Source organism: Gossypium hirsutum, chromosome D05, assembly GCF_007990345.1.
Source record: "Gossypium hirsutum isolate 1008001.06 chromosome D05, Gossypium_hirsutum_v2.1, whole genome shotgun sequence".
In the NCBI taxonomy this organism is placed as follows: Eukaryota; Viridiplantae; Streptophyta; class Magnoliopsida; order Malvales; family Malvaceae; genus Gossypium; species Gossypium hirsutum.
The window spans coordinates 59,936,767-59,954,172 of NC_053441.1; the positions used below are offsets into that span (position 1 = coordinate 59,936,767).

The 17,406-nt window shown below is 36.4% G+C and overlaps 1 protein-coding gene and 1 pseudogene across 1 annotated transcript; one reads left to right on the forward strand and one right to left on the reverse strand.

The window, feature by feature from the left end:
• Positions 1 to 3,520: 3,520 nt before the first annotated feature.
• LOC107902225 (proton pump-interactor 1-like) lies at positions 3,521 to 7,206 on the reverse strand (annotated as a pseudogene).
• Positions 7,207 to 14,518: 7,312 nt separating this feature from the next.
• On the forward strand, positions 14,519 to 17,197 carry LOC107902224 (disease resistance protein At4g27190). Its single transcript, XM_016828440.1, has 2 exons — positions 14,519 to 16,849; positions 16,937 to 17,197. The coding sequence occupies exons 1-2, from the start codon at positions 14,519 to 14,521 to the stop codon at positions 17,195 to 17,197; spliced, it is 2,592 nt and encodes an 863-aa protein (XP_016683929.1).
• The last annotated feature ends 209 nt before the right edge of the window (positions 17,198 to 17,406 follow it).

A 17,406-nucleotide genomic window follows, 5' to 3' on the forward strand; every position in this document is an offset into this window, starting at 1 on the left:
CTTTACAATTGTGCATGCAAAATTTGCCTAAAATCTTCAAAGCAAATGTGTGTTGGCTGATGAAGATACATCGATCAGACTGGTGAACTTCTATGCCAAGGAAGTAAGTCATGATCCCCAAATCTGTCATCTCAAACACTTGCTGCATTTGAACCTTGAACTCATCAATGAGCTCAACTTTGCTCCCTGTCACTAACAGGTCATCCTATACAAGGAGACAATCAACAAGGTTTCAAATTCTGACCTCTTAACATATAGAGTAGGTTCACTAAGGCTCTTTACAAATCCAAGCTTGGTCAGGTAAGCATCAACTCTGTCAAACCAGGCCCTTGGTGCCTGTTCCAGTCCATAGAGGGCCTTTCTCAACTTGTACACTTTGTCTTCATGTCCAGCAACTTCAAAACCTTCAGGTTGCTCGATGAAGATCTCCTCCTTGAGAAAACCATTCAGGAATGCTGATTTGACATCCAATTGGTGAACTCTCCACTGCTTCTGAGCTGCTAAAGCAAATAGTAGCTTGATTGTGTCCAGTCTTGCCACTGGAGCAAAGGTCTCCAAGAAGTCCACACCATACTGCTGACTGTAACCCTTCACCATAAGCCTGGCCTTGTGCTTGTTCAGTGAGCCATCAGTATTGTACTTGGCCCTGTACACCCATTTAACCCCAATAACCTTCTTATGTTCTGGTCTGCTCACCAGTTCCCATGTTTCATTTTTATTGATCATTTCCAGCTCAGCTTCCATAGCATTCATCCAGCTTCTGTCCTTGGCAGCCTCTTCAAAGTCTGAGGGCTCAATCACAGCAACATTGCACCTCTGGTAGACATCAGCTAAAGTTTTGGTGCCCCTCACTGGTGTATCATCAACAGCATCTTCACTTGGTCTCTTTTCTGCTGATTCAATAACCAAGTCTAACTGGTCCAATTCAGACAAGTCAGCCTCAACATCATTCCAATTCCACACTTTTTCCTCATCAAACTTTACATCCCTACTGACTAAAACCTTCTTTGCTGTAGGATCATACACTCTATAGCCCTTCTTGTTGCTGCTGTAGCCAACAAAGATTCCTAGAGTAGCCCTGCTCTCGAGCTTGGTCCTCTTTTCCACTGGAATAAGAGCATAACACACACAGTCAAACACTTTCAAATGTGTTACCACAGGTTTGACTCCATGCCAGGCCTCAAAAGGAGTCTTATTCTTGACTGCTCGAGTTGCCAGTCTGTTGAGCAGATACACTGAGGTGTTGACTGCCTCAGCCCAAAACTGACTTGGAAGCCTGCCTTGAAACAAGAGGCACCTGGCCATGTTCAGCACATTCCTATTCTTTCTCTCACAGACTCCATTCTGTTGAGGAGTATAGACTGTTGTGAGCTGATGGTGAATCCCAGCACTGTCACAAAGCTTCTGAAATCTCTCAGACACATATTCAGAGCCATTATTAGTCCTCAAGGCTCTAATTTTACAGCCTGACTGATTTTCAGCATATGCCTTGAATTTGCAGAAGGCTTCAAACACTACTGACTTCTACTTCAAGAAGTAGACCCAGCACAACCTAGTTAAATCATTAGACCCAGCACAACCTAGTTAAATCATCTATGAACAGGACAAAGTACCTGTTCTCATTGATTGAAGGCATTCTCATAGGACCACAGACATTAGATTGCACCAATTTGAGCTTGTTTTGAGCTCTCCAAGCACTGTCAGCAGGAAAAGGCAGTCTAGCCTGCTTACCAAGCTGACAAACCTCACAAACATTCCCACTAACCTCAATTTTTGAAATGTCATCAACTAAATTCAGCCTATGTAGCAGATCAAGAGATCTGAAATTGGCATGGCCTAGTCTCCTATGCCACAAGTCAGTGCTGTCAGCAAGGCTGATGTATGCCTTTCTTTCTACTTGGCTAACATCCAGCATGAAGCATCTATCAGTCATAGAGACTGAGATTAACTCCAGACCATTCATGTCTTGAACAGTACAGCAACCATCCTTAAAAACCAATGTATAGCCCTTTTCAACTAATTGGCCTACACTAAGCAAATTCTGGTCTAAGTCAGGTACAAAAAGCACATCTGAGATCAGCTTGTTACCTGAACCAGTGCTAACCAGCACACTGCCCTTGCCCTTAGCCTCAATCAGCTTGCCATCTCCAATTTTGATCCTCGAGTGGAAGCTTCTGTCTAAGCCCTTGAACAGCTTCTCATCTGCTGCCATATGGTGTGAGCAGCCACTGTCTAGTAACCAATCATTGCTGGCCTTTGTTGTGCCAACAAAACAGGTTGCTGTAAACACATGCTCCTCCTGAGCTTGCATGTCCTCAGCTGGTCTAGCTTGTTGTAGAGCAGCCTCCCTTGGTTTGCCCTTGCACACCTTCTCCACATGGCCAAACTGCTTGCACTTTCTGCACTGAATATCTGGCCTAAACCAGCAATACTTTTCTGAATGTGTTGTCTTCTTACAGTGAACACATGGTGGGAACACCCTTTTTGCTTCATCTCTTCCTGACTTGACCCTTCTATTATGCCAAGGCTTCTTGCCTTTTGCACTCACACTCAAGCCTTCACTAGCTTTAGCCTGGAAGGCGGCTTCAGGATTCTCCTCCTGCCTATTTGCCTCCTTTGCTCAAGTGCATACAGGGAGTTTATCAGCTCTGATAATGAAATGGCTGATAAGTCCCTCGAGTCCTCAAGTGAAGAGATTTTTGACTCGAATTTCTCAGGGAGAGTTGTGATGACCTTTTCAACAACTCTGCTCTCTGTGAAGTCCACTCCCAGGAGCCTAATGTTGTTGACAATGGCCATTATCCTATCTGAGTACTGCTTGATGGTTTCAGACTCCTTCATCCTCAAATTTTCAAAGTCTCTCCTGAGGTTGATCACCTGCTGTTGCCTTGTCTTGTTTGTGCCCATGAACTCCTCTTTTAGCTTGTCCCAGGCCTGCTTTGGTGTGTCACAGGCCATGATGCGAGTAAAGATCACATCAGACACTCCATTTTGCAGACAGGCCATAGCCTTGTGCTTCTTGGCTCGTTCCTCAGCATGCTGCCTCATCTGTGCAATGGTGGGATTGGCTCTCAATGGAGGTGGTTCAACATCATTCTCGATCACACTCCAAAGATCATGTACCTAGAGGTAAGTCTTCATTTTAACTATCCAAATGTGATAGTTCTCTCCAGTGAACACTGGTGGAGGTGGTGGAGTGAAACTCATCTTGCTAGACTAAGTTTAAGTGCTTCGATCCTTTTTAGTTTTAAGCTTTGCTATTGGTTTTGATTTGAACTCAACAGAATGCAAACAAAGGCCCCTCAAAGATACGGGCTCATGATACCATTTATTGGAACAATGGCAGCAGCAAACATCAAACAAAGTTGCAAAACAGAATTTGCAAAATTGAAGCAAGAAGAATCGAAGCAAAGAAGAAACAAGCAAGCAAAGCAGTGAACAAGTTGAATACTCAGCAAAATTGTAACTGAACATTAACACTTTTCATTCAAAATTTGAATATATAAAAGGTTACAATTTTTGAATCATTTGACAGTTACCTAATGACATAACTGCTCCCACTTAGCTAAACTAAAACATGCTTAAGTCAAATACAAAATAAGCTGACATATCAGCTTTTACATCATCAATCCAATCACTAGCTTATTCCTACTTACTTTGTAAGCTAGTTACAAGAGAACTAAACTAAATAACATTAAAACAAAACAACAAAAACTGGTTGCTTCATTTGGTCCAAAAAACCAGTCTTGCGCACCAAGCAAAATGAGCTGAGCTCGATAGTTGCTGCTGGTCTAAACAGTACCTTGTTGCTGGCTTCATGTTGCACTGCAGTCCAGCTCTCAACAACCTTGTCTAAGCCTGAGCCAAATCCGGCCTATGAGATAAACCATTCAGTATGAGATAAACCATTCAGATTGAACTACCAGTAACATTATGAGTTTCTGGTCCATCCTTCATGAGGATGCAAAGAACAAAATTAACTAACCTTTGCCACTATAGAATGTTTGTTCAACTAAATAAAATAAAGATTGTCCTATAACTCTAGTTCCATTCAAGTTAAAACTTCTTCAGGCAAGATAATAGTAACATAATGCTAAAAGAACCAGCACAACCACCACAGCAGGAGCTGCCCATATCCAATAGTTCATCGACTTCTTCCGTTTCAGGATGGCTTTTGGGAGGGACTCGGTTCTTTTGGTTCGATTCCTGTACCTACTAGTATTCTCCTTTGGTACTTTACCCTTCATTGAAACGGTAGCAGGAACAGGTGCATCAGTATTAACATCGACCTTCTCGGGTTCTGAATCTTGTGCCACAGCTTCAATCGGTTCCTCGGGATTCACAGCATTTGTCGATCCTGCCACCTTCTTCTTAGCTCTCCTTTCACGCTCCTGAAAAAAAGATCGAAAGAGTTTCAGTTTCAACCCACAAACTAATAACCGATAAAGCGAAACCAGATAAGGAAGCAAATGATTTCCTTGAGCTTCTTTTCGGCTTCCATTTGAGCTCTTCTAGCTGCTTTGGCTACTGCTTTTTCAGCCAACTTATTTTTTCTTTCCATGGCTTGCTTTGCTTTCGCTATTTCCTCTTCTCTCTTCAATTCTTTCAATTCTTTCAGTTTTGCTGCATTCGACTCCATTGCTATAGTCTGGGCATCTTTTGGGGCCTTTTTGACTAGTTTAGTATCTCTTTGGGGACCTGATTTGACCTCTTCCTTTGGTTGTCTTACACTAGGTCTCAGAATTGTTTCGGTTTCAGAATCCACTGGTTTCTCGGGTGCAACCAGTGGTTTCTCATCAGGATTCCTTATCCGACCATCCCGACTCTATAGCCGACTGTCCAGGGATGGCAGAATTCTTTTCTCATAATCATCCCTGAAGGCTTTATTGCCATTCCAGAGAGCCATAAACTTCTCAACCTAAAATTATAAAGCAAATGAGATACATTGGAAGTAACATTAACAAGCAGTCTCAACAAACCTCCACAATTGATAACTCCTCAAGAGCCTTATATCTTTCTGTGCAGCAAGCAGTTTGGCGTTGTGTACAATGGTACGGCTCTGGTAAAAGTGAAAATTCTGAAATTTTGAGAAAGAAAGTAATTAAAACGATTCATTAGTAACATCATGCACAGGAATATTGGAAGTAGACATAGTATATATCATTTAATATCTTAAGTGATACTAGTTATTCATGCATAAATGAAAATGTTCCGACATGGTAAAGTATTATACGAAACAGATATCTTAATAGTTGAAGCAAAGAAAAGGCTATACCCCCTAATCAATTTGTTTCCTCGGCTCCTGAATGTATTCAAAAGCTTCGTCCCTCTCCAGGGTCACAGCTTTCAGCTCATTTTGTAAAGACTCGATTTTAGTCTCAGTTTCATCCAATTTATCTTTAATTTGCTTTTTTTTTGGACCAGACTGCATGCTGCTCCTTCCTTACTCCATTCAAATCAACACCCATAAGCTACAATAAACAAATATAACATTTTTTTTTAGTGTAACACAATGGTGCTCGATATTCACAGAAAAAAAGAGGAGCAAACTCCGATGGATAAAGGCAGAAAATAGAATTATCTTACTTTAACTTGATCTTGAATGTCTTCTTTCTGGCCTAATGAATCTTGAGTCATTGATCTCATTGCAGCATTAGCAATAACTTTCTCGCGGGTTCCCTCCAGGTGTTTGATTGCTTTAAGGATTCGCTTCTCCTCACTCAACGAGATGCTTTCATGCTGAATGCGATATTGCAAGCTATGAATCTGCAATTCATAAATTCCATTGAAGTGACTAAAGGAGAAAAAGAAAAGCATTAACTGCGGCAGAAAACAATGAATAAATCTAAATGCAGTCAAAGTTTATAGAAGTATCATACAATAAAATCGAGCTCTTCCTCAGATGCACATAAACTAAGTCGATTATCAACATCTTTATTATTGCGAAGCTTGCCTAAAGCCTGCTGCAGTGGTTCTATTTCCTTTTTTTTCTCATCTAAAATCGTCTTAAATTGCTCAAAATCAACATTCAACGCTCTCACTTGCGAAAGCATCTCTGATCGTTCTGCCTGCATTAGCATAAAGATAATCACAATTTAGCCAACTGACAGCGCCATTATTTTTTACTTCTTTCACATTTTTTCTCAAATTCTGAAGGCAAACACAACAATAACGAATCATTATACCAATAGCATATCTGTAAGTGTCATTACATTTCGAGGACATACATTTCGAACATTCAAATAAATGCTTCCGGGTTTAATTCCCCTACATCCATCATATTACAAAAAGCACACCGTAATGACATAATGATAGGGCTAATAATTATCTTAAAAGTATGACAATTAATGGCTACCATGCTATACATCTAATTGAAATTTATAACTTTTCACTCACCCTTTTTGCTTTTAATTCATCGGTAAGCTTAAACCTGGCTTTTTTCCACTTTTGTATCTCTTTATCAGCCTGATCAAGTTTGGCTTTTATAGCTGGATCTTCGTAGAAGCGATACCTAATAAAATGAAAAGAGTGGATCTGCTTAGGTGCAGGCCACTCGTCGACCGCATCCTTCCGAAAGTCGGGATCGGATGCACCATTCTTTTCTTCCTTATCTGGTTCCTCACTATGTGAATCAACATCAATGGGGTTATTATAAACTGGATCCTTATCCAGTTTCCCATTTTCATGAAGAAATGATTTGTCTACTTCAGTCACTTTGTCAATAGACAATTGTGCCAGGCCTGAATCAACAACCTCAACACCCATTAAACACAAAATTGAGCTACCTGAAAACATCCAAAAACAAAGATTATGATACCATATAACAACAAATATAAATATAAAATATTATTTCATTCATAAAATAAAAATTTTAAAACCAGACACCTGATAGACATGTATAAAACAATATATATTAAATAAATAAATTTTAAAGAACAGTGTAGCCAATACAATTTGAAATGGTGCAATCTAAAGTCATTCCTTTAGCTAGTTTTCTCATTAATCAGATCAAAAGAGTGAACAAACAGTAGAATTGCAAAAATATATGTATATATTCTAAATAAATGATAAACTATAATGGAGAAAAACAATAATCAGATAAAATCTAGATCAAAAACTAAATTATAAGTACATTAGCTCATGCTATAACAAAAGATCAAGCCTTTATCCGTCAAGAAAATTAACATGCAAAATCATATGACACTAATGGAAAAGAAGGGGGAAAGAAACCCAGAAATTTACAAACATGAGATAAAATGAAAAAAAAACCCAGAAATAAAAATATGAGAAATAATTATGTAGTTTGTAAGGCTAGAAAGTTTACATTTTTAAAATGAAAACGTCAAAATAGGATGTTTTTGTTGTCTAGAGAGGCAACAGATATAGAGGTTTTGAGGTTCTGGATAAAAAAAAAACTTCAACTTTTTTTATTTTACATTGGCGTAATGCCCATATTTTATGAATTCTAGTTGTTAAACATGTCAAGTAATTTGATTTGGCATGGTGGTTAAGTGCCTTGAATGTTTGTTTTAGGTCTTGGATTCAATGTTTTTTTTGTTAAATTTTTCCTATTTATTATGGTATTATGTTCAACTTGAGCCTTAGGGCTTCTCTTATTTTCAATGATGAATCTACTGATTCAGTGGTAAGATTTTAGCTTATCACCAATTAAATTTTATAAAATCTGCTAAGTGAAATTTAGATTAACATAAATCTTTTTATTTATTTATTTTAATTTAATTTTACTAAATCTCTATTTTCACTCATTGTTTCAACCGTTTACACTCTCACCCCACTTCGTACGCTACTTTCTTTTGTTTCCCTATTCTGCCGTTTTATCTTCTTTTCTCTACCTTTTTTCTCCTCTTTGATTGTTCTTGAATACTATTTTTTATTTTGTGAGTTCTGTCACTTGGATCGTATTCTGTTTGCAGTGTAAGTTTCATTTGGTTACTTTTGTTCTCTTCCCATTAATAGTTTAGTTTTATTTCGTTTCTTGAACAATTTGAGTTTGTGTTGGTATTTTCTGTTCATTATCATGATTAGTATTTTTGTGGTTCTCGATTAGGCAAAAGGTGTGAGAATCCTAACCCTCCAACAAAGTAGTCACAATTTTCGACGTTGGTTTGAGAACTAAGTATTTGAATTCTATTTTAGGGGCTGAAATTTTGATTCAACGATGTTATTTTCAATAAGTATTGTTAGTTAATCCGTGTGGTTTGATGAACGTTTATAGGATTCGTGAGTTCCAATTGAGCGGTTGATCAAACCAACAATAGGTGTATGAAATTAACCTGAAAACTCAATCGAAACTCGAGAAAATTAAGGGCCATACGAATATGTGTATTTTGGCCAATTTTAAGCCCCAATTAGAGGCCGATTAAAGGACTCAAATATTAGTCCATAGCCATCATATAAGCCCAAAAAAATGTAAGTTTTAGTATGTATATATACATGGCTAAGCTTAGGAGGTATGTTAAGTAGGTTGTATACAAATCACATGCTATGTTATGTTCCTTATAAAAATATGTGTATGCATGTCATACGACATGATATATGTATTTATGATATTATAATTATGATTATGCCTATGTTTTGGGATGGGTTATGATATGATGAAGTATTATATGGTAGTTTTTACTACAACCATGGCAACTAGACCATAAAATGTCTATCTGACAGCTTAGTTGCATATTTATGAGTGGCATACCGTCACATATTGGTGTGATTGGATGGATGGACTCTTATAGTCCTAATTAGTGATATTGCTTGGACGGAGATAGCATGTAGCAGTTGGAGGTATGATATCATATGATATGAGATATGATAGGATAAGATAAGATATGAAACAAGCTATAACATGATATGAAAATCGATATGATATAAGATATGCTTCGATATGCTATGATACATTCTGATTTTGTAACGCCCCAAAATTTTTAATTTTGTTATTGTGAAAATATGATACAAATATCTGTCAACTTTAATGGTTATGTGTTTTGGGAGTGTTTGGAAGGTCCAAAGTTCAAGCTTTTGCTTGGGCAAATTTTGGTATTTTGAATGAATTAGGCTTTACTCTTATTCAGTAGGCTTTTATTTGATTGCTGGGTAAATTACATTAGAATGAGCTTATTGGTCTAATGGTTAAATGGTGTGTTATTAAGGTGGAGGTCATGTGTTTGAATCTCTATGTAAGCAAGAGTATTTTTTTTTTGCTCAGATTTCGGGATAGAGTTGTGTAATAGGGAGATTCTGAGTAGTGGATCCTTAGTGGGAATTAGGGGAGAATATTAAGGGATTTTGGGGGTTATCAGGATTTTAATTTATTTTTTCCCATAACCGAACTCTCTTTTCCAAAAAAATTCTGCTGTATATTCTTCTCCCTCTCCTCTTGCCAAAATTCTCTGAGTTTTTTCATCTTTCTCTTCTTTTTCTTCTTCTTGATTTCTCCCTAATCCATTTATTTTCCTTCGTTTTCGCACGCGGTTAGTGCTCGCTTAGTTTCAGTAAGTGTTTCTCTTCGTTTCTGTCATGAATCTCCTAGCGACTGAAGTGGTAATATTTTTCTCTATGATTTGGACGTAGGGGGAGGCTCGAACTGGTGAATTCAGTATTCTCATCTTAACAACAGTTAAACGGAGGGTTATCGTTGGTGGTAAGTTGAGTTTTTGTTCGTTCTTGGTTGTCAATTCGCTTGTAAATCCATTAAATTGATGTTGAGTATCTTGATTATAGGCTTTGGAGTGCTTGAGGACTGTTTTAGCATCAAACAAAACCAGGTGTGTACCCAAAACGCAAAAAAAAAGGATTAGGTGAAAAGTCAAAATTGCTTGCTATTTAGACAATAACAGTAGGCTAACTTTGAAAAATCGACATAAATTGTGAAAATCGAATTAGAGGATGAAAAAAATATGGAATTAAATTTTATTTAGTCTAGTTTCTCATAAAAGAAACAGTGTAAGTAGTTGAATTCTAAATCGTGAGATATAATAAACTTTGTGAGACAATGTCAGAATGAATTTAGGTTCCCCTATTCTGACATTGGAAAATTATCAAAACTGGGAGAAAAATAATTAGGGGTTAAAATTTACATGTTTAAATTATTAACGAGTCTGTTTTCAATAGAAACAAATGGGAACTTCATCCAAATTTGTACTAAGAGGTAATTAATTTTTAGCAAAGAATGGTCGAAGTTGTCAGACAACAGAATAAGGGTAAGTTTGAAGATTTTACTGTACTTATTGGCTGAACCAAAAATTCTAAAAATTTTATGGTAGAAAGTTATCTGAGTCTATTTTCAAAGATATTAAGTGGATTTTAATTCGAAATTCTATAGCTCAAGATATAAATAATTTAGTAACAGTGACTCAAGTAGATGGCTTTAAAGGAACACATAAGTAAATAGTGAAAAACATATATAAATATTTAGCTAGCACGGGTTACATTAAAAATGGATCACGCGGCCAAAGCCAATTTGGGCTGAATAAGCCACATGGGCGTGTGAGCCCATTTTTCTGAAAAGTTCTGTAAGGTTGCACGGGTCGCCCAAGTCGATTGTGGATCTACTGGAGGGTCGGTAAGCTCTACTTAGAACCCTATATGTGTGATCTATCTGACTGATTTCTATACTGAGCATGACTAATGATATCTGAATGTATGTACTATTAATTGCATAATGGCATGACATATTTTGTATGTTGCATTGCATCGGGGTGGGTTGATGATATTTGGAGGAAGTGTCTGAAAGGCTATTAAGCCTGTTATCTGGCAGCTTAGCTACAACCTTTTGATTATATGCTGCATTTCGGTACAGCATGGTGTGTAGGGATGTGTGGCTTGATTTAATCCACACATGATGTGTAGGGTTCGACGGAGATGGTGTGTAGAGGCTAGTGGGTAGGATTCTAATTTACTATATCTGCATTCTATATCTGATATGAGTCAAGGCCCTAATGTATTTTTGAGACTGTATCTGAACGGGCTAAGGTCCAAACTGATTATGTTGATTATCTATATGCATGTTTTCTGTGAGGATTACACACTGAGTTTGCGAAAACTCACCAGCGGAGGACTCGACGGTGGCCACACGTAAATTTTGGACTGTTTTCCGTTAATGCATAGAATTTATTACTTATTTGAGGTTTTTGATGTATCTTCTGGACTATGGATTGGTTGGCTTTAAATTTTGGGATTTTATACTATTTTTTATGGGTTTTTTTTAAATTACAACTCCACAAAACACGGTTTTTTTCTAAAAAACTAAGGATTTTCGTAAATAGAAACGATTTTCCCTAAATTAATTGGTTACAAAAGTTTCCGCTAAGAGACAAATTTTAAAGCAAATCAACAAGTTTTTTTTCTGAATTAAATAAAAGCTACCTTACTGTAACGATTTTTAAACTCGACAATCTTGTCTTCAAATCCCTTTCCATGTGACATCGCCAGATTCGGCCATAATGTCTAGGCCGAGTTTGGGGTGTTACAAAATTAATCATACTTGATTGGATTATGAGAGTGAATTTTAATGAAAGATAATATGTGAAGAAAGAAGAGAACTAAAAGGGAAATTGCACCAAAATATAAAAATAAAAAAATAATGGCAGATTGCTTCAAATGCAATAGACGCAAGAATGTGCTAAATTGTCTTTTTAAATTCAAAGTGTGTATTCATGCCACAATTAAAAACCTTTATATACCGATCCCAGAGAACCAATTTCACATGATTATACTCCTAGAATCATGCTTAACAAGCAACCACTAAATCAAAATTTTCTAAATATAGAATTTGTCAAAGTAAAAAATCTAATATTTTTTATCAACCCAAAAATAATTTTGCAACTTTCAATTCAACCCCCCAACTTGTTTTTTGTTCCAATTTAGCTCGATCTGTTTGTTTTTGAACTTCGGCACTCCAATTGTGTCCATGATAAAATTCAGGCAATAAATCATAAGTTTAGTAGAATTCCATTAAAAAGTTTACCAAAATTGGGTATATTAAATATAAAAAATTAACTTGCTATCAGATTTGGAACTAATTAATAATAACATATGAAATATGTATTATATTAAAATAAAAATTAGAATAAATTGTGAGTAAAACGAAATCTAAACAAAAAAACACATCAGGTTAAAAATACTAAATGAATACAATTGTTTATCATTGTTTTGTCTTCAATCCTGAGCTGGTGTTGTGTTTATTTGTGACACTAAATCAATAACATTTTTTAATAAATAAAAAATTATAATACAGATATACTTATTAAAGTTTAAAGTGAAAAGTAAAAAGTAAAAATTGCTTTAGTTCAAAAGTAAATGAAAAATATTTATATGCATGGTGTCCTTAGTTCAAATCTTATAATGGATAATTTTTTATTGATTTATAAATATATAAAAAGACGAAAACACCCTCATAATCATATATCTTACTTTGCAAATAAAATTTTGAATATATTGTTGAATGGCTAAATTGTATGAGAAATAAAAGCAATATTTATCATTCAATAGAATCCACTATCAATTTAAAAACAAGACAAAACCAAATTAGTAATATTATCAAGTTGAGTTTCATGTCTTTGAAGCACATCTAGAGCTGATATAACAGACGCTTATGAAATTGAGCTTGATGCCATTTTTTAGTATCAAGAATACAAAATATACCACCAAATTTTCTTTTTCAAACTCAATTCAAAATTTTATTACATTTAAATTATTTTTCAAAACTCAAATTATAAAAATAAATTATATTTAGAATTTTATCTTTTCTTATAATGTAGAAGTTATGTTAAGGAACATAAGAGGTAAAAAACAGAAAACAAATGATTTTGCTTAATTTTTTTTTGTTCTATATTTCTTTTGAAGAATGGATATTAGATATTTCGATATAGATAATAAAGAGAAATTTTAGAGGGTTTAAAAATAATTACCCCTCATTTTATTAATTTTTGAAATGTTTATTTACTGTTATTTAATTTTAAATTTTATAATGTTCTGAAATTTTAAAACAATTTCAAATTTGGGTACAATGATAATTTAAATTTCGGCTATTTCTAAAAACAGTAAACACCCCGTCAATAAACCACAATTTGGATTTAAAAGTGTAACTTATGAAGGAATTTATATGTACTTGAATAGATTTATTCACATTATTCACGTCTTACAAACATCATATGTAAGAACAACTATATTTTTTTACAGGATGCCGACTAGTATATTTTATTTCAAGTTGTCACATGTAATTAGGCATTCTTATACCATACTTTCCCATTATTATGATGCTGCTGCTACTGATGTTGTTGTTACAATTGAGCACCAAGATGACTGCAAAAATTGTTAGTAATGTCCAGAATGAATGGAAAGGACATGGCAAATTAGTGAATTATTACAGATACAACTGCTGAGAATCAAATACCCAAAATGCCAACTATAATGGCAGAAGCAAAGGAAAAGTAAAAAAAGATGGGATTCCTTACTTAATACTTCTGCCTTTCTACCCACAACATTCTTTCTTCTTTCACAAAATTTCAACCTACTTTTCTTTCCTTTGCTTCTTTCATTACATGCTTTTCTTTGCTTAATAGTTCTGCCTTTCTACCCACAACATTCTTTCTTCTTCACTGTTTTTATTTTGTTTTCATCTCCAAGGTCTATCACCAAATTTCAAGCATCCCGTTAAAGGTAATTTTCTTTCATTTGCTTCATTCATGACATGCTTTTCTTTGCTTCATTCATGACTATGCAATGATTGTTTTTTATTATCTGCTAGCTTTGTAAGATAGTCAAGGAAGTCAACTTCAATGCTTCATTTTCAGTTCTAATCTCTCAACACATTTCAGCCACTAAGTCGGATAATAAGGTAATGATTTCCTCTACTGATAATCAACAGTTTTAGATTTTAAGACAGGATAGGATGACCGGCAAACATAATCTATCATAGATAGGAATCTCAAACTGTTGAACATTTATTCCGTAATGAACTGTTGCACACTTGAATCTAGCATTTTATATACATTGAGAGGTTAACTCTGGTGACCAGATTTTCATCATGTTTCTGTCTGCCACCTATCCATAGCTCCATCTAATAAAGGCCATTGCATTTATGCTTCCTTTTCATGCTTACACAAACATATAAAAAATTATTCAAAAATCCTATACACTAACATATATGATTGCGTTGCAGGGGCAGAGCAATGGAATACGTAGAGCCCGGTGTTGGCGTTGCAAATTGTCTTGGACCTCCTGTTTGTAAATACTTGAAATATCACAGAAAGCTAAATGATTATGTGAGAAACTTCGGGAGGATCAGAGATGAATTGAATTTTAAAATGGAAGATATAGAGCTGCAATTGAAAGCAGAGCTTCTTTCTCCTGGGGGAAAGATACCAAAGAAGGGGGTTGAAAATTGGTTGAAAGATGTGAAAGAGATATTGCGGAAGCACAGAATGTGGAAAATAAAGTCAGAAACGGGAGATATCTCTGTCGTGCTTGGAACGGAAAGCTGGTTGATGAAAAGACTTGAGAAATGAAGGAGTTTCTTGATAAAGCTCCTAATGCCTCTGAAGGTCTTGCCATGGATGGTCCAAGTGCTGGGTTGCCACTGCCAACATTAGAACTAGTTGGGGAGGAAGCTGTCAGAAAAGAGATTTGGGCATGTTTGATGCAAAAGGAGGTAAAAAAGATTGGAGTTTGGGGGATGGGCGGTGTGGGTAAAACCACGATCATGAAGCACATCCACAATGATCTTTTGAAAGAACAAAGATTCGAAAGAGTAATCTGGGTTACCATATCAAAGGAGTTCAATGTAATGAAGATACAAAATAATATTGCAAGTGCATTGGAGGCGAAGGAATATTTAGACAAAGAAGAGGACAAGCTCAGACGAGTAGCAATCTTGTCAGAAATGCTGAAGAAAGCAGGAAAGCATGTTCTAATCCTAGATGATGTGTGGGATGAAGTCTCTCTAGAAGAAGTTGGGATCCCTGAGCCGAGTGACAGCAATGGCTGCAAGTTGGTGTTGACAACCCGTTCGGAGCATGTCTGTAAGTATATGGGTTGCACGGTGATAAAAGTGAGGCCCCTTTCAGCACAACAGGCATTGACACTATTCTTGAGTAAAGTTGGGCCTAACATAGTGCAAAATCAAACTATAATGCCTACGCTAAAGCTTGTTGTCAAGGAATGTGCGGGTCTACCTCTTACAATTACCGTCGTAGCTGGTACATTGAAGGGAGAAGAGGACCCTCTTATTTGGAAAAACGCATTCAGGGAATTGAAAGAGAGAATAGAAAAAGTGGAAGGAGTGGAAGCTAAAGTGATAGAGCGTTTGAAATTTAGCTTCGATCACTTAAAGGACGAGAAAGTGAAATCTTGTTTCTTACACTGCGCATTATATCCCGAAGATTTTGGAATTGAAAAGGATGAACTAATTGAGTGCTGGATTGACGAGGGATTCATAGATGATATGGGTACAAGACAAGAAATGAATGACAAGGGTCAAGTTATTTTGAAGAAGTTGGAAGATAATTGCTTGTTGGAAAATGTCTTGAGTGAAAGAGTAAAAATGCATGATGCAGAGAGAGACATGGCATCGAGTGAAAGAGTTAAAATGCATGATGCAGTGAGAGACATGGCATTGTCGATCACAAGAATGAGTCCTCGATATATGATACAAGCAGGTTTGCAATTAGAAGAGTTACCAGAAAAGAAGCAATGGAGTCCGGATATTGAGAAAGTTTCACTTATGTATAACTCCATATCAGAAATTTCCTTAGACGTGCCGCCCACAAAATGTCAACTGCTCACAACCTTGTTATTGCAGCATAACCCAATAAAGAAGATCCCATATTCTTTCTTCATAAACATGCCTTGTCTTTGTGTCCTCAATTTGTCCTATACGGAGATCGAGAGTTTACCAAATTCCATCTCTGAATTAAAGAACCTCACAACATTGTTGCTTCGTGGTTGTTCTACATTTAGAGATCTGCCATGTCTTTCGATGCTTCAAGAATTGAAGAAGTTGGATCTTCGTGGGACTAAAATTGAGGAAGTCCCTGAAGGAATGGATATGCTGATAAAGCTAAGATATCTTGATCTTGGAGTGCACACTCTGAAAGAGATACCCGCGGGACTTTTACCAAAACTCGTTCACCTTCAGCACTTGAGTTTTGAAGTGGACAATGAAAAAACAAGTCTAAAAGCAGAGGAGATGGAACCATTGAAGAAGTTGGAGTGCTTTACCGGATGTTTCGAAGACATCAATGAATTGAATAAGTTCATCTCCTCCATGCAACAAAGTAAGAGAAATCTCATCAAGTACTCTTTACAGGTGGGCTCAGTTATTCTGGGTGGTGTAAGAGATAAAAGAGTAACAATTGGAGGAGTCCAGAATTGGGAAGGTGAGTTAATTATGCACCCAATTGAAATTCAAGAGTTGATTATTTTTTGTTGCCACTATTTGAGAAGCTTAGTCGATGATAATTCTTCCTTCAAAAATGCGGTTGACTTGAGGGTTTGGAGGATTTGGGTGTGTGAAGGGATAGAGTGTGTTGTTTCCCTATCCTCTTTTGCCTCTTCTTCCGCTCATCCATTTCAGAGCCTCGAGGTGTTAGATCTTAGAAATCTGCCAAAGTTGAGTGCCCTTATTATGAAAGATGAAGGAATTGGTTCAGCAACAACATCAACATCGGCTCCGTCTGCCACCTTTTCCCATCTTAAGCGAATTGAAGTATGGAGCTGCTCAAGTATGAAGACGTTGCTTCCACATTGGTTGCTTCCAAACCTCCAAAACCTGGAAGAAATACATGTGGTTGTTTGCTGGCAGCTAGTAGAAATATTGGGAGCAGCAACATCAGAAGTTGAAGAAAAAGGGAGTGATGCATTAATCAAATTCCATCTTCCCAAATTGAAAAAGTTGGAATTGTGGGGATTACGAAATTTGAAGAGCATATGTAGCAAAAGTGGAGTGATGGTTTGTGATTCTCTTGAGTTAATCGATGTTACTAGTTGTGATAAACTGAAGAGAATTCCTTCATTTGTTCCCCTTGTTGGCAATGGGCAGCCATTTGCATATGCTCCACCTTCTCTTCCCATCAGGTCATGGAAAGAATGGTGGGAATCGTTGGAGTGGGATGACCATTCAAACTTTAAAAATGTTCTTCAACCCCTTTGGAAGGAGAAGAGGTTTGAACCATTTATAGTTTAGAGAAAGATGACAGGGTTGGTGGGAAAAGAGGGGGGAGGATAGTGCAAAAGAGAGGAGAAAAGGAATGATGGAAGGAAGAGGTTAAGAGGTTCCACATTGTAAACATTGTCCCTCTCTTACCATTCCTTCTATTCTCTTTTTCTTATAATGTAAAAGCTGAAGAGGTAAAAAACAAATTAATTTGCTTCATATTTTTTCTATGTTTGTTT